The sequence below is a fragment of the Propithecus coquereli genome, unplaced genomic scaffold, assembly GCF_000956105.1.
Source record: "Propithecus coquereli isolate 6110/MARCELLA unplaced genomic scaffold, Pcoq_1.0 Scaffold171, whole genome shotgun sequence".
NCBI lineage: Eukaryota > Metazoa > Chordata > Mammalia > Primates > Indriidae > Propithecus > Propithecus coquereli.
This window is the reverse complement of record NW_012141747.1, coordinates 5,736,666-5,748,857: the sequence shown is the minus strand read 5'-3', so window position 1 is coordinate 5,748,857 and position 12,192 is coordinate 5,736,666. Positions and strand designations below refer to the sequence as shown.

Sequence of the window (12,192 nt, the reverse complement as noted above, 5' to 3'; positions counted from 1 at the left end):
CCCTAAGCGTAGCATGCTCAAATCGACAGATCGACACATTGACAGATAGCAGCCTTCTCAATCCACGGTTGAGGAAACCCAGGGCAGCAGCCCATTCCAGCCACAATCCAGCTTACTGGGGGAGACTTCATCTCCACCGCCTCTATCGGTGGGCATGGGTTAGACCAATTGTGTCTAAAGCCATCAGGGGCATTCAGAAATGGTGCACGGACAGAATCCAGCCTGGGTCCTGTTTCTCTCACAAACAGCTGAGCCCTGCACCACTCCCTGACCAAGATAGTGGCTTGGTGGAGCACTCAAGACTCTAGAATTCCTAGAGCGTAGAAGGCTGGAAGTAATCTTTCCTCCCGTAAGTTGGGAGCCCCAACTTCATCCAAGCAACTACCCATCTGTACAACCTTTGGCTGCTTGTAGGAAGCTCCCCTCCTCCAGCCCCCTCACTCCTACTAGCCCTCCCCAGAGTTCTGGGAAGGCAGGCCCCTCCTCTTCTCCCCGCCTGACTCCCAGCGCCCTGACTTGTCCAGTTTGGCCAGAAGCCAAGGCTGCCTCCCAAGGGGATGTGGCCATGGTCTAGTTCCCAGCCCCAAAGCCACCACTGTGGGAAAACACTGGAGCTGGGTTGTTCCCCCTCCTGAGAGGGGCACAGGCAGGCACGACCACAGAAGGGGTGGCTGCCCTGAGACAGGGGAGGCCCAGCCCAGCCTTGCTCAACCCACAGTGAGTCTTCCCTCCTGGCACCCAGAAGAGTTTTGGCCCAGAAGTCTCATCCCCATCGCAGTAATAGTTTCATTTTCTCCATTTTATTTGTCAATATAAAAATACTCAAATATTTACAACAAATAAATATGCGGGGACACAATAAGTTACACTGTTAGGAGCCCTCCTAGGGCTGGGAGAGGATATGTTAATATCCATAGCATGCCCACCCTCTCTCCCTTCCCTCCCCCAACACAACCTTTCCGAGCCCTGTACTGAAGAGGACAAGTATAAAATACCACGGAACCCAGGGGCCAAGTGGGAGGCCCCACCCACCCTTCCCCCCAAACACACAGGAGCCTCCATCTCCCTCCCCCCACCCTGAAAACATTCACAGCCCTAGGGGCAGGTCTAGGCCCACCCCTGAGCCCTGCACTCCCCCTAAAGGGGTACAGCACCCTGCCCGCCCCACCCCCATATGTACATCACTGCCCCACACTCGGGACAGATGGGGGCAGGAGAGGCAACGTGATACGACCCCTTCCCCTTCATAGCTCTAATGACTCACCAGGAGGACCCCAGGCCTAGGGAAGACTGGACAGAAACAGGAAGGCTATGCCACACACACACACACACACACACACACACACACACACGTGCAAACACTTATGAACACAAACACACCCACATCTTGAAACTTCTGCCGTGAAAAGTTTTGGCTGCTGGGGTCCCATGTGTCCATGCTTCACAGAGAGGAGGAAGATGCCTCCTGCGAGGCTGGTGCCCTGGTGAGCCACACCAAGTGGCAGTGCCCATGCTGAGCAGAGCAGGTCCTCATGGCCGGGCGGGTGCTGGGCAGGGTCTGTCCCAGGCAGAGCAGGTGCCCATGCCATGTCCCTGAGGTAGCTGGTGCCTGTGCAAAAGTAGGAGCTGCACCTCCCACGCTCTCCCCGCCGATGCGGTGGGGGGTTCCCCTCATACTGACGACTCTTCTGGGTTGGAGTCGGGCAGTGGCTGGCGCTGCTGCAGTTTGCGTCTCAGTTCATCAGCGAGCTCAGGCAGGGGGTGCCCGAGCCCTCCCCGGTCCTCCCCTCCTAGTTGTAAGCGCACGTAACCATTGGCATTTGAGTTCCTCCCGCCCCCCAGGTGAAGCCGAGTTGGAGAAGGCAGGGGCTGGCCTGGGATGCCAGGAGGCGGAGAAGGGGGGCCACCCCCAGGCTGGCACCGGGCGTGTCCAGGTACAATCTTAAGGGAGCCATCCGAGTAGTAGTAGCCAACAGGGTCCCAGAGTTTCTCATCTGTTTCGGGGCCGGGCCGGAAGGGGGGACTGGTGGGTTCCTTGGGCAGCTCTAGAGGGTACACCAGGGTCCTCTCTGCTGCTTTGGCTCCTTTCTCCAGTTCTTCCCGCAGCCGCCGGCGCAGGGACAAAACAAGCAGCAGCAGCACCAGGCACACAGCCCCCAGGGCCACCACAGCCAGCCACACCAGCCCCAAGTTTTCCAGGGGGGCCCGGGCCTCCAGGGTCACTGATGGGCCTGCCACTACAGCCACAAGGTAGCCTTCAGCAGCCAGCCGTGCCCCCTGCTCCTCTGAAAAGCAGTGGTAGGCCCCAGCATGGCGGGGCTGGGCAGCCATCACAACCAGGGCCTGGAGCCGGGCATCATAGAGGAAGGAGCCAGGCTGTTCTGCAGGCAGGTCCCGGCCCCCAAAGGTCCAGCGGGCATGGGCCAGGTTGGAGGAGAGTCGGCAGGGCAGAACCAGGTCTGTGCCTGCCACCACTGTGATGTTTTTAGGAGTGGGCCTGACTGCAGCAGCAGAGAAAGAGAGAGCAGAGTTAGTATAGGAAGCCCAGGACTGGGTCCAGGGCTCATCTCAATAGGAGGGGGACAAAACAGACAGCTCACCTTTCTTACTGCCACGGAGGTTACAAATGCCCGACGGGTCTGAGATTGTCACATGCTGGATCAGCAGGGATCTAATAGGGGACTCAAGGGATGTCAGCAGCCCAGCTCCAACCTCCCTTCCCTCCCTCCTGGTCGTGGCCCATGCAGAGCCCAACTCACCCAGAATGGCCACCCACAGCCACACAGCGGCTGGTGTTCATGCTCCAGGCACAATAGGGGTCCCGGGCGAGGACACAGTCTGCACAGGAGCGGTACTTCATGCAGTCCGCTAGTGGCAGCTGCACCAGCTGAGAGCGGGAGCCAGCAAAGAGCAGCTTCTGCAAGAGAATTAGGGCCCAGGAGGGTCAGCTAGGGCCACATCTGTGGGTGGCAGCCCGGCCAGGACACAGCACAGGGGGCTCCCAGACCCCTGCAGGGTACACAAGGACAAAGGAGGAAGACAGCAGGCTGTAGACCTGAAGAGGGAAATTTAAGAGCCAAAGAACTCACTGAGGACTTATATAAGCCAGACACAATCCTAAGTACCTTACAGACATGACCTTATTAGAAAGGGACGACAGAAGCGTGAGCCTGGATGTGTAATCACACTCACACACACAGTGCAGGAAGTACGTTCTCCTTGAGGCCCATCAACCCTCACAATAGCACCAGCATAAAATAAGGTGTTTTCCTCAGTTTGAATGGTGAATGCTAATTTGTGTGTTTATTCAACCACACACTTTCTTTCTGCCATTATTCTATGTTCTGGGGAATAATTCTGAGTCACCATAGTTGGTAAAAGGCAAACAAATCAAAGTTCAGGGGGTGCTGCAAACATGCCAGGAAAGAGTATTGCATGAGGTAAAACGCAAGCACTCTGGGAAGCGCTCAAGGAAATGAAACGGAGGGTCGGGACCAGAGAGCAACTGGGGGCTGGCAGGAAACCGACATCGTGCGGGCATCATAAACATCTCACAGCCTGGGTGGTCTGGCCAGTGGGGGAGCGACCAGGGAAGAGCTATAGCCACAGCTACAGCACAACTTGGAGGCATCTGAAGAAAACTCAAGAGCAGTTGCCAAGGCCTGCCTCCGGGGACACAGCCCCACGGACCCAGCTATATGTAACAGTCCTTTGGAGCGCGGATTACATCACTTCAGTGTGCTTATTTCCAGGAACCCACCCCAAGCTACGCAAGGTGTTGAGTGAGTTGGCATGCACGTGTCCCCACCTCTGCAATGGCCAAGCGCGTAAGCCCGACTGGGAAAGGCAGACAGAGGGAGTGAGATACGATGGTGCTAAGGACAGCGGTGGGGGGGACAGGGGCCTGACTCACTACCTTGCTCTGAGATAGCACCAGGCTTTCCACCGGCTCCTGGTCAAACACCTGCAGCTCCTCGATCAGGTGGACCCAGGGCCCCAGGCTCACAGCTTTGAGCAGCCACCCATCTCCTGTAGGGGAGGAGGGGCAAGGTGTAAACGGGGGCACGAGGCCCCGGGGCGTCTCCAGGTCTCCCGGCTCTGGGCACAGGGCCTTCACCCAGCCTCCAGTACTGTGCCCGCACACCCATTCGCCTACCTGTGCCAATGAACAGCACCGTGTAGGTGGTTCTATCAAGCCCCGTAACCCGGTCAGCCACCAAGTGAGTGAAGTTGGTGTCCTTCTTCACAAGCAGGGGGCGGCCCCACCGAGGCCCCACTTGTTCCTCCATCAGTGGGTGCTTCTTGATGAAGTTGAGGGTGTTGTCGGGCAGCTCCAGAGAACTGGTGTAGCCGTGGCGTCGGTGCCAGTTGTTGATGCACTGGGAGTAGGGAGGTGGGGAGGCGAGCCATCAGCCAGGTGGGAATGGCACTGGAGCTGAGGGCGGAAACACATCCCTGCCCCAGGACTCACCGAGCCAGGCCGAGGGCTGGGTACTGGGTCGGTGTAGCGGCCCCACTTCTGGGCTTGCTCACGGTACTCCTTGTAGGGACCCTCAAACACCCGCTGGATCTCTTCCAACTGGTACTCGCAGACTGCTGACAGGTCCACATCACCCCTGACAGAGAGGGAGGGACCCCAAGGATCAGGTATACCTCTTAGCCCATCTTACCCCAGCTCCAGGCAAGGAGCACGATGGCAGGGCCCAGCACAATGCAGTCATGAGCACAATAATGCGCTGGCAGTTCTACAGTGCCACCCCAGGGTAAGACCCTGCCCACCTCCACGGGGAGCTTTGGAAGGGGCAAGTGCCCAGGAGTCTCCTTGGCTTCAGGACAACTGATCCCCTGAACCTCCCGCAGAGGCCCTGTCCAGGCTCTCAGCCCCACACACCATCCCTAACCTGAACACCTGCTCCTCCCCACCCCCGAGGCTCTGTGGCCAACTCACCATCGCGCCCGAAAAACCCCAAAGAAGGTGGTGTTGTGCCAGGAGGCGCCCTGCAGGGTGTGCATCGCGTGCAACTGGTTGAAGTAGAGCTGCCAGTCGGGGGCAGAGCACACCAGTCTCGCCTTTAGGAATGTGGTCCACTTCCTCTGCAGGGTCCGTGCGCCCCCCATGTCACCCTGGCAGATGGCAAGAGGACAATGCCGGTCAGTCTCACCAGGCTGGCAGGCCTCCCAGGGCCCCCTGCTGCGGGACTTGGTACCTTGCAGACACGGGCCACACGAGCCACCACCTGCTCGGCATAGCAGTCGTACTCCACTGCCCGCTCGCTGAAGAAGAAGTAGATCTTGTCATCGTCCCCCGTGAAGCTCCCCACACTCTCAGGTATGTAGGCAGAGCCTACGAAATGAGGTTCTGTGGGAAGGGGAGGATGGCAAGCAGTGAGGTGCTGGGCCCCTCACCGGCTTCCCCACCACAGCTGCCCCGGGGCCCACGCCAGCGCCTTGGGGCTCACCGTTGAGCCAAAAGGCCAGGTACTCTGTCTTCATGGAGTGGTGGGGCCCCATGTTACGCAGGATAACAGGCTCCGTGCCCAGGAAGTTGTTGAGTGTGGCTGAGTACAGCTCACCGTCTATGGGAGAGAGGGTCACCCAGGCCAGAAGTGAGGTGGAGGCACACTCAAGCCCCAGGGGACTCACCCAGCCTATGTCAGGAGCAGCCACTCACCCACAAGGAGGCCAGTGTGGCCCTTAGCTGGGTCATAGGGACACTTCCCCTTCCCGTCCTCAAACTCTCCACGCTCCAAAGTGAAGGTGAGCATGTCCTAGGCACAGGGAGAGAGGGGATGAGACGGAGCTGCCCGAGGGCAGGGCTCCTCCGGGGCTGGAGCCCAGAGCAGGGCTAGGAGGGTGTGGGTGGGGGCCAGCGAGGGGGGAGGAACAGCACTCACAATGTAGGTGCACTTGGGCTGGAAGGCGTAGGTGCCACAGACGTACAGGTGGGAGGCATTGTAGGGCTGTAGGAAGCGTATGAAGTTGAAGCACTCCGTCTGGGACAGAAAGACGTCCAGTTAATGAGAGTATGGGGGGCAGCCCCAGGAGAGCATGCGCCTGCACTGCAAGGCCCGGCAGGTGATCACCCACCTGGTTACTCTTCCCTTTCTGAATACACTCAGTCTTCTTCTCCACTGGGGCCTCCCAGGAGATCTGGAGACAGGGAGGAGGACATCAGCAATGTCACAGGTACGTACCATGCATGTGTCACAAACACTGCCTGTGGCAGCAACCCAGTGCAAAGACGTCCCCATTCTCTGGGGGCTTCTTTCAGTAGAATACAGAAGCCTCATACTGCCCCACTACACAGAATCCCGTAAATGCTACAGGAGAGGACAGAGCTAGCTAATCCTGATGAGCGTGCAGGCCTTGGAAGTCGAGCAAGACTTCCACGAGAGCAGCTGGGCAGAGGGATAGCCCGCCCAAGCGAAGCCCCTCTGGGCCCTGCTCTCTCTCCCAGGTCTGTGTGCCTCCCGCTGCCCCACCTCTCACCACTCCTTGCAGCTCCAGAGCCTCCACGCTGAAGGCAAAAAGGGCCTCTCGGGCCCCCACGTATAGGAGCCCGGTCTGCTCCGTCAGGGTCAGCGTCAGGAAGTCCTGGATGCCCGTTTGGGAAAACCGCCGTACCACTGCGGCCAGCTCTGCAGGGACAAGGGCAAGGTAGGGTGAGCAGGACTGTTGTTGAACAGGCACCTCTCAGAGTCAGTCTTCCTCTTTCCACTGGTCTCCTGGGCCTAATCCCCCCAGTTCTCCGCATTAGAGCCAGGACCCCACAGCAGTGCCAGCCAAGCCTCCTGACTAGCAATAGAGGGCATTTTCGGAATAGCCTTTTGGCTCTGACAGCTCCACCCAGGCCTCCTTAGCCTTCCCTAGCCTGGGAGGAGGCAGATCCGGGCTGCTGAAAAGGAAGGATGGATCTCTCAGCCACAGCTTCCGGCCAGAGGAAGCCATCAGACTGATGGCTCTCGCTCTCAGGGTCAGTGGCACCTCCGGCTGCAGGGCTGGGCTGGGCACCCCAACCCTCCCCACCCCCTGCTTCCTTGGCTGCTGCTTCCTTCTTTGCTCTGCTGCTCACTGTCCACATTAAGGGCCAGCCAGGCCCTGGCCACCCACCCAACAGGGCAGGAGGTACAGAACAGTTGTGAGCACTCTTTGCCTCTGGAAAGCCTTTACCCTAACAGGACCCACATCCAGGCTGCCAGAGATGCAAGCACAGCTGGCCACCAGGACAGGCAGGGATGGCAGGAGGGGAAGGCATCAAGGCCGGGAGGCCAGGCCAGAGAGGTCGGGGGAAACCAGAGGCTCAGGGACCAGAGATGGTGCTGAAGCCTGCTGTGACCTGGGAAGCCAGGGCACTATGCCATTCATATAGTCATGTGATTCCTATGTCAGCCCCCAAAACAGCAGCCCACCTGTCCTCAGGGCCCCCCCCCAAACCAGCCTCAGTCTTCGGAGGCAAGGATGGACCCAGACACAGGCTGGCAAGGAAGGGCTTCATTAGCACCTCAGTGGAGACTGTGGGAGGTGAGCTCATCCCAGGTCCCCAGAGCGCACAGATGATACAAACACCTGACATCACCTCTCCATACAGGTGTTGTGCATAAGGAGGGCTACTAGGTCCACTCTGTCCCTCGGTATAAGCATGTGCACATACACACACCCATCCAGGGCCACCAGATGGCACGAGTACTTGGCGGTATTAGAGTTGATAAGGGGGGATCCTGGGGACAGATACCTAGAAAGACTGAGGGGAGCAGGGAACAGAGCTTCGGTTTACACCACCCTGGTTCAGGTTTCTCTCTCTAGACTCCCAGCACTAGTGACAATTAAAGAAGTGAGGCGTGCAGAATGGCTTCTCTCCCTTGCATACCTGGGCAGCCAGTCTGGGGCGGGGAGTTGGTAAGAGCCCCCCCAGAGCCATCGTGAGTGTCAGAAGGAAGCAAATCCCAGGTCCTGACCTGTACTACCTGTTCTGGATCCCCGGGGCCACACACATCAGAATAAAGTGGGCATATTATTGGGGATGATTCCTTAGCAGCCTGCCCCTGCACTTCCTGAGAGTACCCTTCCTCCCTTGCTGTCCCTCCTGCCTCCCACATGGCTTCTTCCCCCCAGAACTCCAGGCACTCACCCCCAGAAGATACTGTCTTCCGGGGCACAAGGTTCCACCACACCTCAGCCCCAATGCCCAGGCCCCACAGCCCCACTGCCAGCAGCCAGACAGCCCAGTGTGGGGCCATGGCACACGCCGGCTCTATGCTCCAGGCCAGCTGCCTGCTGAGGGAAAAGAAATGGTCAGAATCACAGCCAGAGAAAACAAACTGGAAGGGGGCCCACACCAAGGGGCGACTGGACACCTGATCAGGCCTCTCCAGGAGCCCCTGGAAGTCCCCCTGGCAGCCCGCAAAAGACATGGGGTCTCCCAGGGCGGCTCGGAGTTGAATCAGCTGGAGGCATGGACAGACTCCAAGAAACCCTCCCTGGTCGCCAGGCCTTCCCTACTCGCTCTCAACAGGAAGTTGTTTAAAAAAATAAAGAGGACACCCCCCCCAACTCAGGTCTAAAAGGTTTCAGAGTTCCTTAGAAGAAAGAACCTCAGTAAGCAGGACTTGCATCCACTGGGGCTCCAACCAGCCCCACGACCCAATTCTGGGAGGCAAACCCCTCAGCGGCGTGAGGAGGCATGCGGTGGGGCAGGCGGTGGGGAGAACCCGCAGAGGGGGGCTTAGTGCAGCAGGCTGCGTGCGAAGTCCGGGCCCTAGCCCGTCCCCTCCCCCAGCACAGACAATAGCCGGGCAGAGCCCAGAACCCCGTTCCACAGCAGCAGGGCAGGGGTGGGAGTGGGGCCGAGAGCTGAAGGGGCCCCGCTTCCCGAGGCCCCTTTGTTGCCCAAGAGGGAGGCAGGAAGTGGGTGGGATGGGCGTGGAAATGACCAGGGCCTCATCCTGTTCCTCGCACAGCCTTCTAGGAGACACTAGCCCTCGGGCTGAGAGGCGGCGGGATAACAGAGCAGGCGCGGGTCTAATCAGGGATCTCCCGGCGGCGCTGGCAGGCGGGGACGTGGGAGATGAGATGGGGGAGCACGAGGGGGGTTCCTCTAGGACCGCGTGGCCGGCGCCCGCTGCGCTCCCCCGGGTCTGAGGAACCTTCCCAACTCGGGGATTACGCCCCAGGGACCCTGGCCTAAGCAGGCTATCGGGTTTGGTTTCCACTGCTTCAGCCCTCCCGCGCCGGGCACAGAGACACAGAAGCTGGGGACCTGCTCACCCGAAAACAAAGGGTACCCGCCAAGACCCCGTCCGGGGTCCCCCCGGGTCCTCCCCTCCCCCAGCTCCAGGGATTTGAATGCAAACAAAGCGGTGGCGCTAGGAGCGTGGCGGAGCCCGGCCTGCGGACGCCCCCTGTCGGCCGAGAACCCGAGCGCGGGAAGGGCGGGGGGCTGGGGCTGCGTTCGCCCGCGACCGGCCCCCAATATACCCCCAGCCCTCCCTCAGCTCCTTACCCCAGACTCAGGCCGAACCCAGAGGCGCGCTCCGAGGATCCGCCCGCGCAGCGGTGCCCCCACCCTCAGCTCCTCCCAGCGCGGGGGAAAGGGGCAGCCAGGGGCGTGGGGGCGGAGGGGTGCGGGGTCCAGACGGTGCACCCTGCACCCTTGCTCACCCCGAGCGGCCGGCAGTGGATGGCGGAGCTCCCGCGGCTGCAAGGCGAGCGCTCCAGCCGGGTCAGGGCGGCCCGGCTCGGGCCGGGGGCCTGGCTTTCCGGGACAACCCGCCTCCCCAGCGGAACGGGGGGGGGGGGCAGGGGGCCGCGGCAGGGAAATCCGATCCCACAACATCGGCCTCTGTCCAAGCCCGCCCCAAACTTTCCGTCGGCAGTGGGGGAGCCGAGGACAGTTCGGGAGCCTGGCGAGGATCTCCGCCGTGGACCGGACAGCACGAGGAACCCTGGAGCCCCTCACCAGCCCGCCCCTCTAGTCCCAGGAGCCGCAGGCATTGCACACCCCTCTCCCGAGCCCCCGCGAGGCAGCTCGCGGGGGGCGCAGGAAGGATCTCGGGCGGACAGCTGTCTCCGCCACCACCCCTCCCTGCGCCCCTAGACCCTGTGCCTCGCGCGTGCGGCAGCCCCTGCCCGAGCAAAGGGACAAAGCGGCGGCTCCGGAGCTCCGCGGTCCTGGCCCCACGCAAGCCCGGCCTCACTCACCTCTTGCGCGCAGCGCAAATCCCTGGGCGCCGCCCTCGCGTTCACCACCGACCGCGGTCCGCCCCTGTCCCCGCGTAGCTGCCCGCCCGCGGGCGCCCACCAGCGCTCCTCCACTGCCCCTCTGCCACCGCCCCTCGGTCCCGGCTCGGCGCCCCTGGGCTCGGGCTCCCCGCGCCACCGCGGCGGGCGCCGGCTCTTTCTCCACCGCTGCCGCGGCTCTCCGCCCCCTCCCCCCTGACGTCAGGCGGGGGGGGGTCGAGCGGAGGCCGGGGGCGGGACGCGAAGACCCGCTCAGGAGGGGGCTGCGACCCGCCGCGACCCGTGGGCCCGCCCGCCCTCCGCCTGGGAGGGGGGGTGTTCGGGCCTCTGTCCCTCCCGGTGCCCAGTCGCCCCGCGCCTCAGAGTCGCGGTCTGCGCCACAGCGCCTGGAGGGAGGTGGGGCGGGGGAGCGACTCTGGGCATTGCCACGGCTGAATCGGACTCACCCGGTCTTTCTGAAGTGTCCCTGGTAGGCTCGGGAATCGGGCTTGACGCTCCAGTTACTGCAACGAACGCGGGCCAGCCACCTCGGGGCGATTATCCGAGCGAGGAGCGGCTGGGGAAACCGAGGCTTCTCTTCTGGGCAGACGAGAGAGGTCTGTGTTGTGGCCCCAAATTCTGCCTTCTTTCTTGGCCCCAACGCCACTGGTCCCTGCCCTCAGACTAGCCTTACCAGCCAGGAAGACCCTCAAGTCTCCGGAGACAGTCTGGGCCTGTTTCTCACGCTCCGGGCAGAGCCTACCCCCAGGAAATGACTCCTTCTGGTGCCACTGGCAGGCTGATTAACAAGCGGCACGAGCCCTAATGTTCAGATGAAAGGGGCTGGGGAGAGCCACGAGGGAGCACCAGCACCTTCAGAACCTCCAGCCTCCGCCCACAGCCGCTCCTAGAAGTAACTTGTAGCTCTGGCCTTATGGGCGGTGCTGGGGTGTCCTCCTTCCTGCCAGCTGGTCCTGGGAGCTGGGCAGGTGGACAGAAAGCCTCAGGAGGACACCCCAACGGGCACTTGGAGACAAATGCCACCTCCTGGCTAGGAGCAAAGGGCAGGGGTGAAGGGACTTGAGGCCCTGAGGCTTGGATGGTAACTTTAAGCCAGGGTGCAGTCCTGGAGGGGAGGAACACTTTAGGCCCTGTCAGCAGATCTGGATTATAAATCAGTCCCGACAGCAGCTTTTGTTCTGGTTTAAAACTTGGCATCTGAAAAGTGGAGACCAGAAGAGTAGTGGAGATAATTGAGAAAAGCAGCCCATTTTGGTTTCAGTAACAATTGGGTCTTTGCTGGTACACATAAAGGCCCCTTCTCCCTTGCTGGCCAAAGCCACATTTCCCAGCTCCTTTCTTCTAGAAAAAAATCCGTGGCCTTGGAGATGCTGGAGATAACAATCACCACGGGGTGGGCAGGGAAGGCCCTGCTTCAGCTGACAGGGAGGGAGAAGATGGGCCACCCTGACCCTGTGTCTAAGTGGGGCAAACTGGTATGCAAATGCCTTCACTTTTTTTTTTTTTTTTTTTGAGACAGAGTCTTGCTCTGTCACTCCAGTTAGAGTGCAGTGGCATCATCCTAGCTCACTGTAACCTCAAACTCCTGGGCTCAAGCGATCCTCCTGCCTCAGCCTCCCGAGTAGCTGGGACTCCGACACAGTCTACCATGCCCAGCTAATATTTCCATTTTTGGTAGAGACGTAGTCTCACTCTTGCTCAGGCTGGTCTCAAACTCTTGACCTCAAGCGATCCTCCCACCTTGGCCTCCCCAAGTGCTAGGATTACAGGTGTAAGGCACTGCGCCTGGCCTGTGCCCCTCACATTTGTTCTGTGCTATAGACTTTGTAACCTGCCTTCACATACATTTTCTATCTCTACCCTCATGACCACCCTTTAAAAAATAGGTATTGTTTCTTCCCTTTTTATAGATGAGTCTCAGAAAGTTTAAGCAACTGGCCCCAAGTTTCCTAGATA

The 12,192-nt window shown here is 60.4% G+C and overlaps 1 protein-coding gene across 2 annotated transcripts; it reads right to left on the bottom strand.

Moving 5' to 3' along the window:
• Window positions 1–783: 783 nt before the first annotated feature.
• SEMA4C (sema domain, immunoglobulin domain (Ig), transmembrane domain (TM) and short cytoplasmic domain, (semaphorin) 4C) lies at window positions 784–10,781 on the bottom strand. Of its 2 annotated transcripts, none has more exons than XM_012642001.1 (15): window positions 10,683–10,781; window positions 8,129–8,274; window positions 6,490–6,638; window positions 6,088–6,150; window positions 5,895–5,993; window positions 5,672–5,768; window positions 5,460–5,576; window positions 5,208–5,359; window positions 4,949–5,124; window positions 4,472–4,616; window positions 4,157–4,379; window positions 3,917–4,029; window positions 2,760–2,917; window positions 2,601–2,671; window positions 784–2,501 (listed from the first exon to the last, which is right to left on the bottom strand). In XM_012642001.1, exons 2-15 carry the CDS (start codon window positions 8,235–8,237, stop codon window positions 1,672–1,674), a joined length of 2,502 nt encoding a protein of 833 aa, XP_012497455.1. In that variant the 5' UTR covers window positions 8,238–8,274; window positions 10,683–10,781; the 3' UTR covers window positions 784–1,671. The 2 variants fall into 2 exon arrangements, with proteins under 2 accessions (XP_012497455.1, XP_012497454.1); XM_012642000.1 differs by lacking the exon at window positions 10,683–10,781 and adding an exon at window positions 10,198–10,306.
• Between the last annotated feature and the right edge of the window lie 1,411 nt (window positions 10,782–12,192).

Bases quoted from the DNA above. Each gene is read 5' to 3' on its own strand.
- SEMA4C (XM_012642001.1), bottom strand. From the start codon at position 8,237: ATGGCCCCACACTGGGCTGTCTGGCTGCTGGCAGTGGGGCTGTGGGGC. The intron at 5,769-5,894 runs GTGAGTGCTGTT...CCCTGTGCCTAG, and splicing joins AGCCCAAGTGCACCTACATT to GACATGCTCACCTTCACTTT. The intron at 4,030-4,156 runs GTAGGCGAATGG...CCTCCCCTACAG, and splicing joins GGTGCTGTTCATTGGCACAG to GAGATGGGTGGCTGCTCAAA.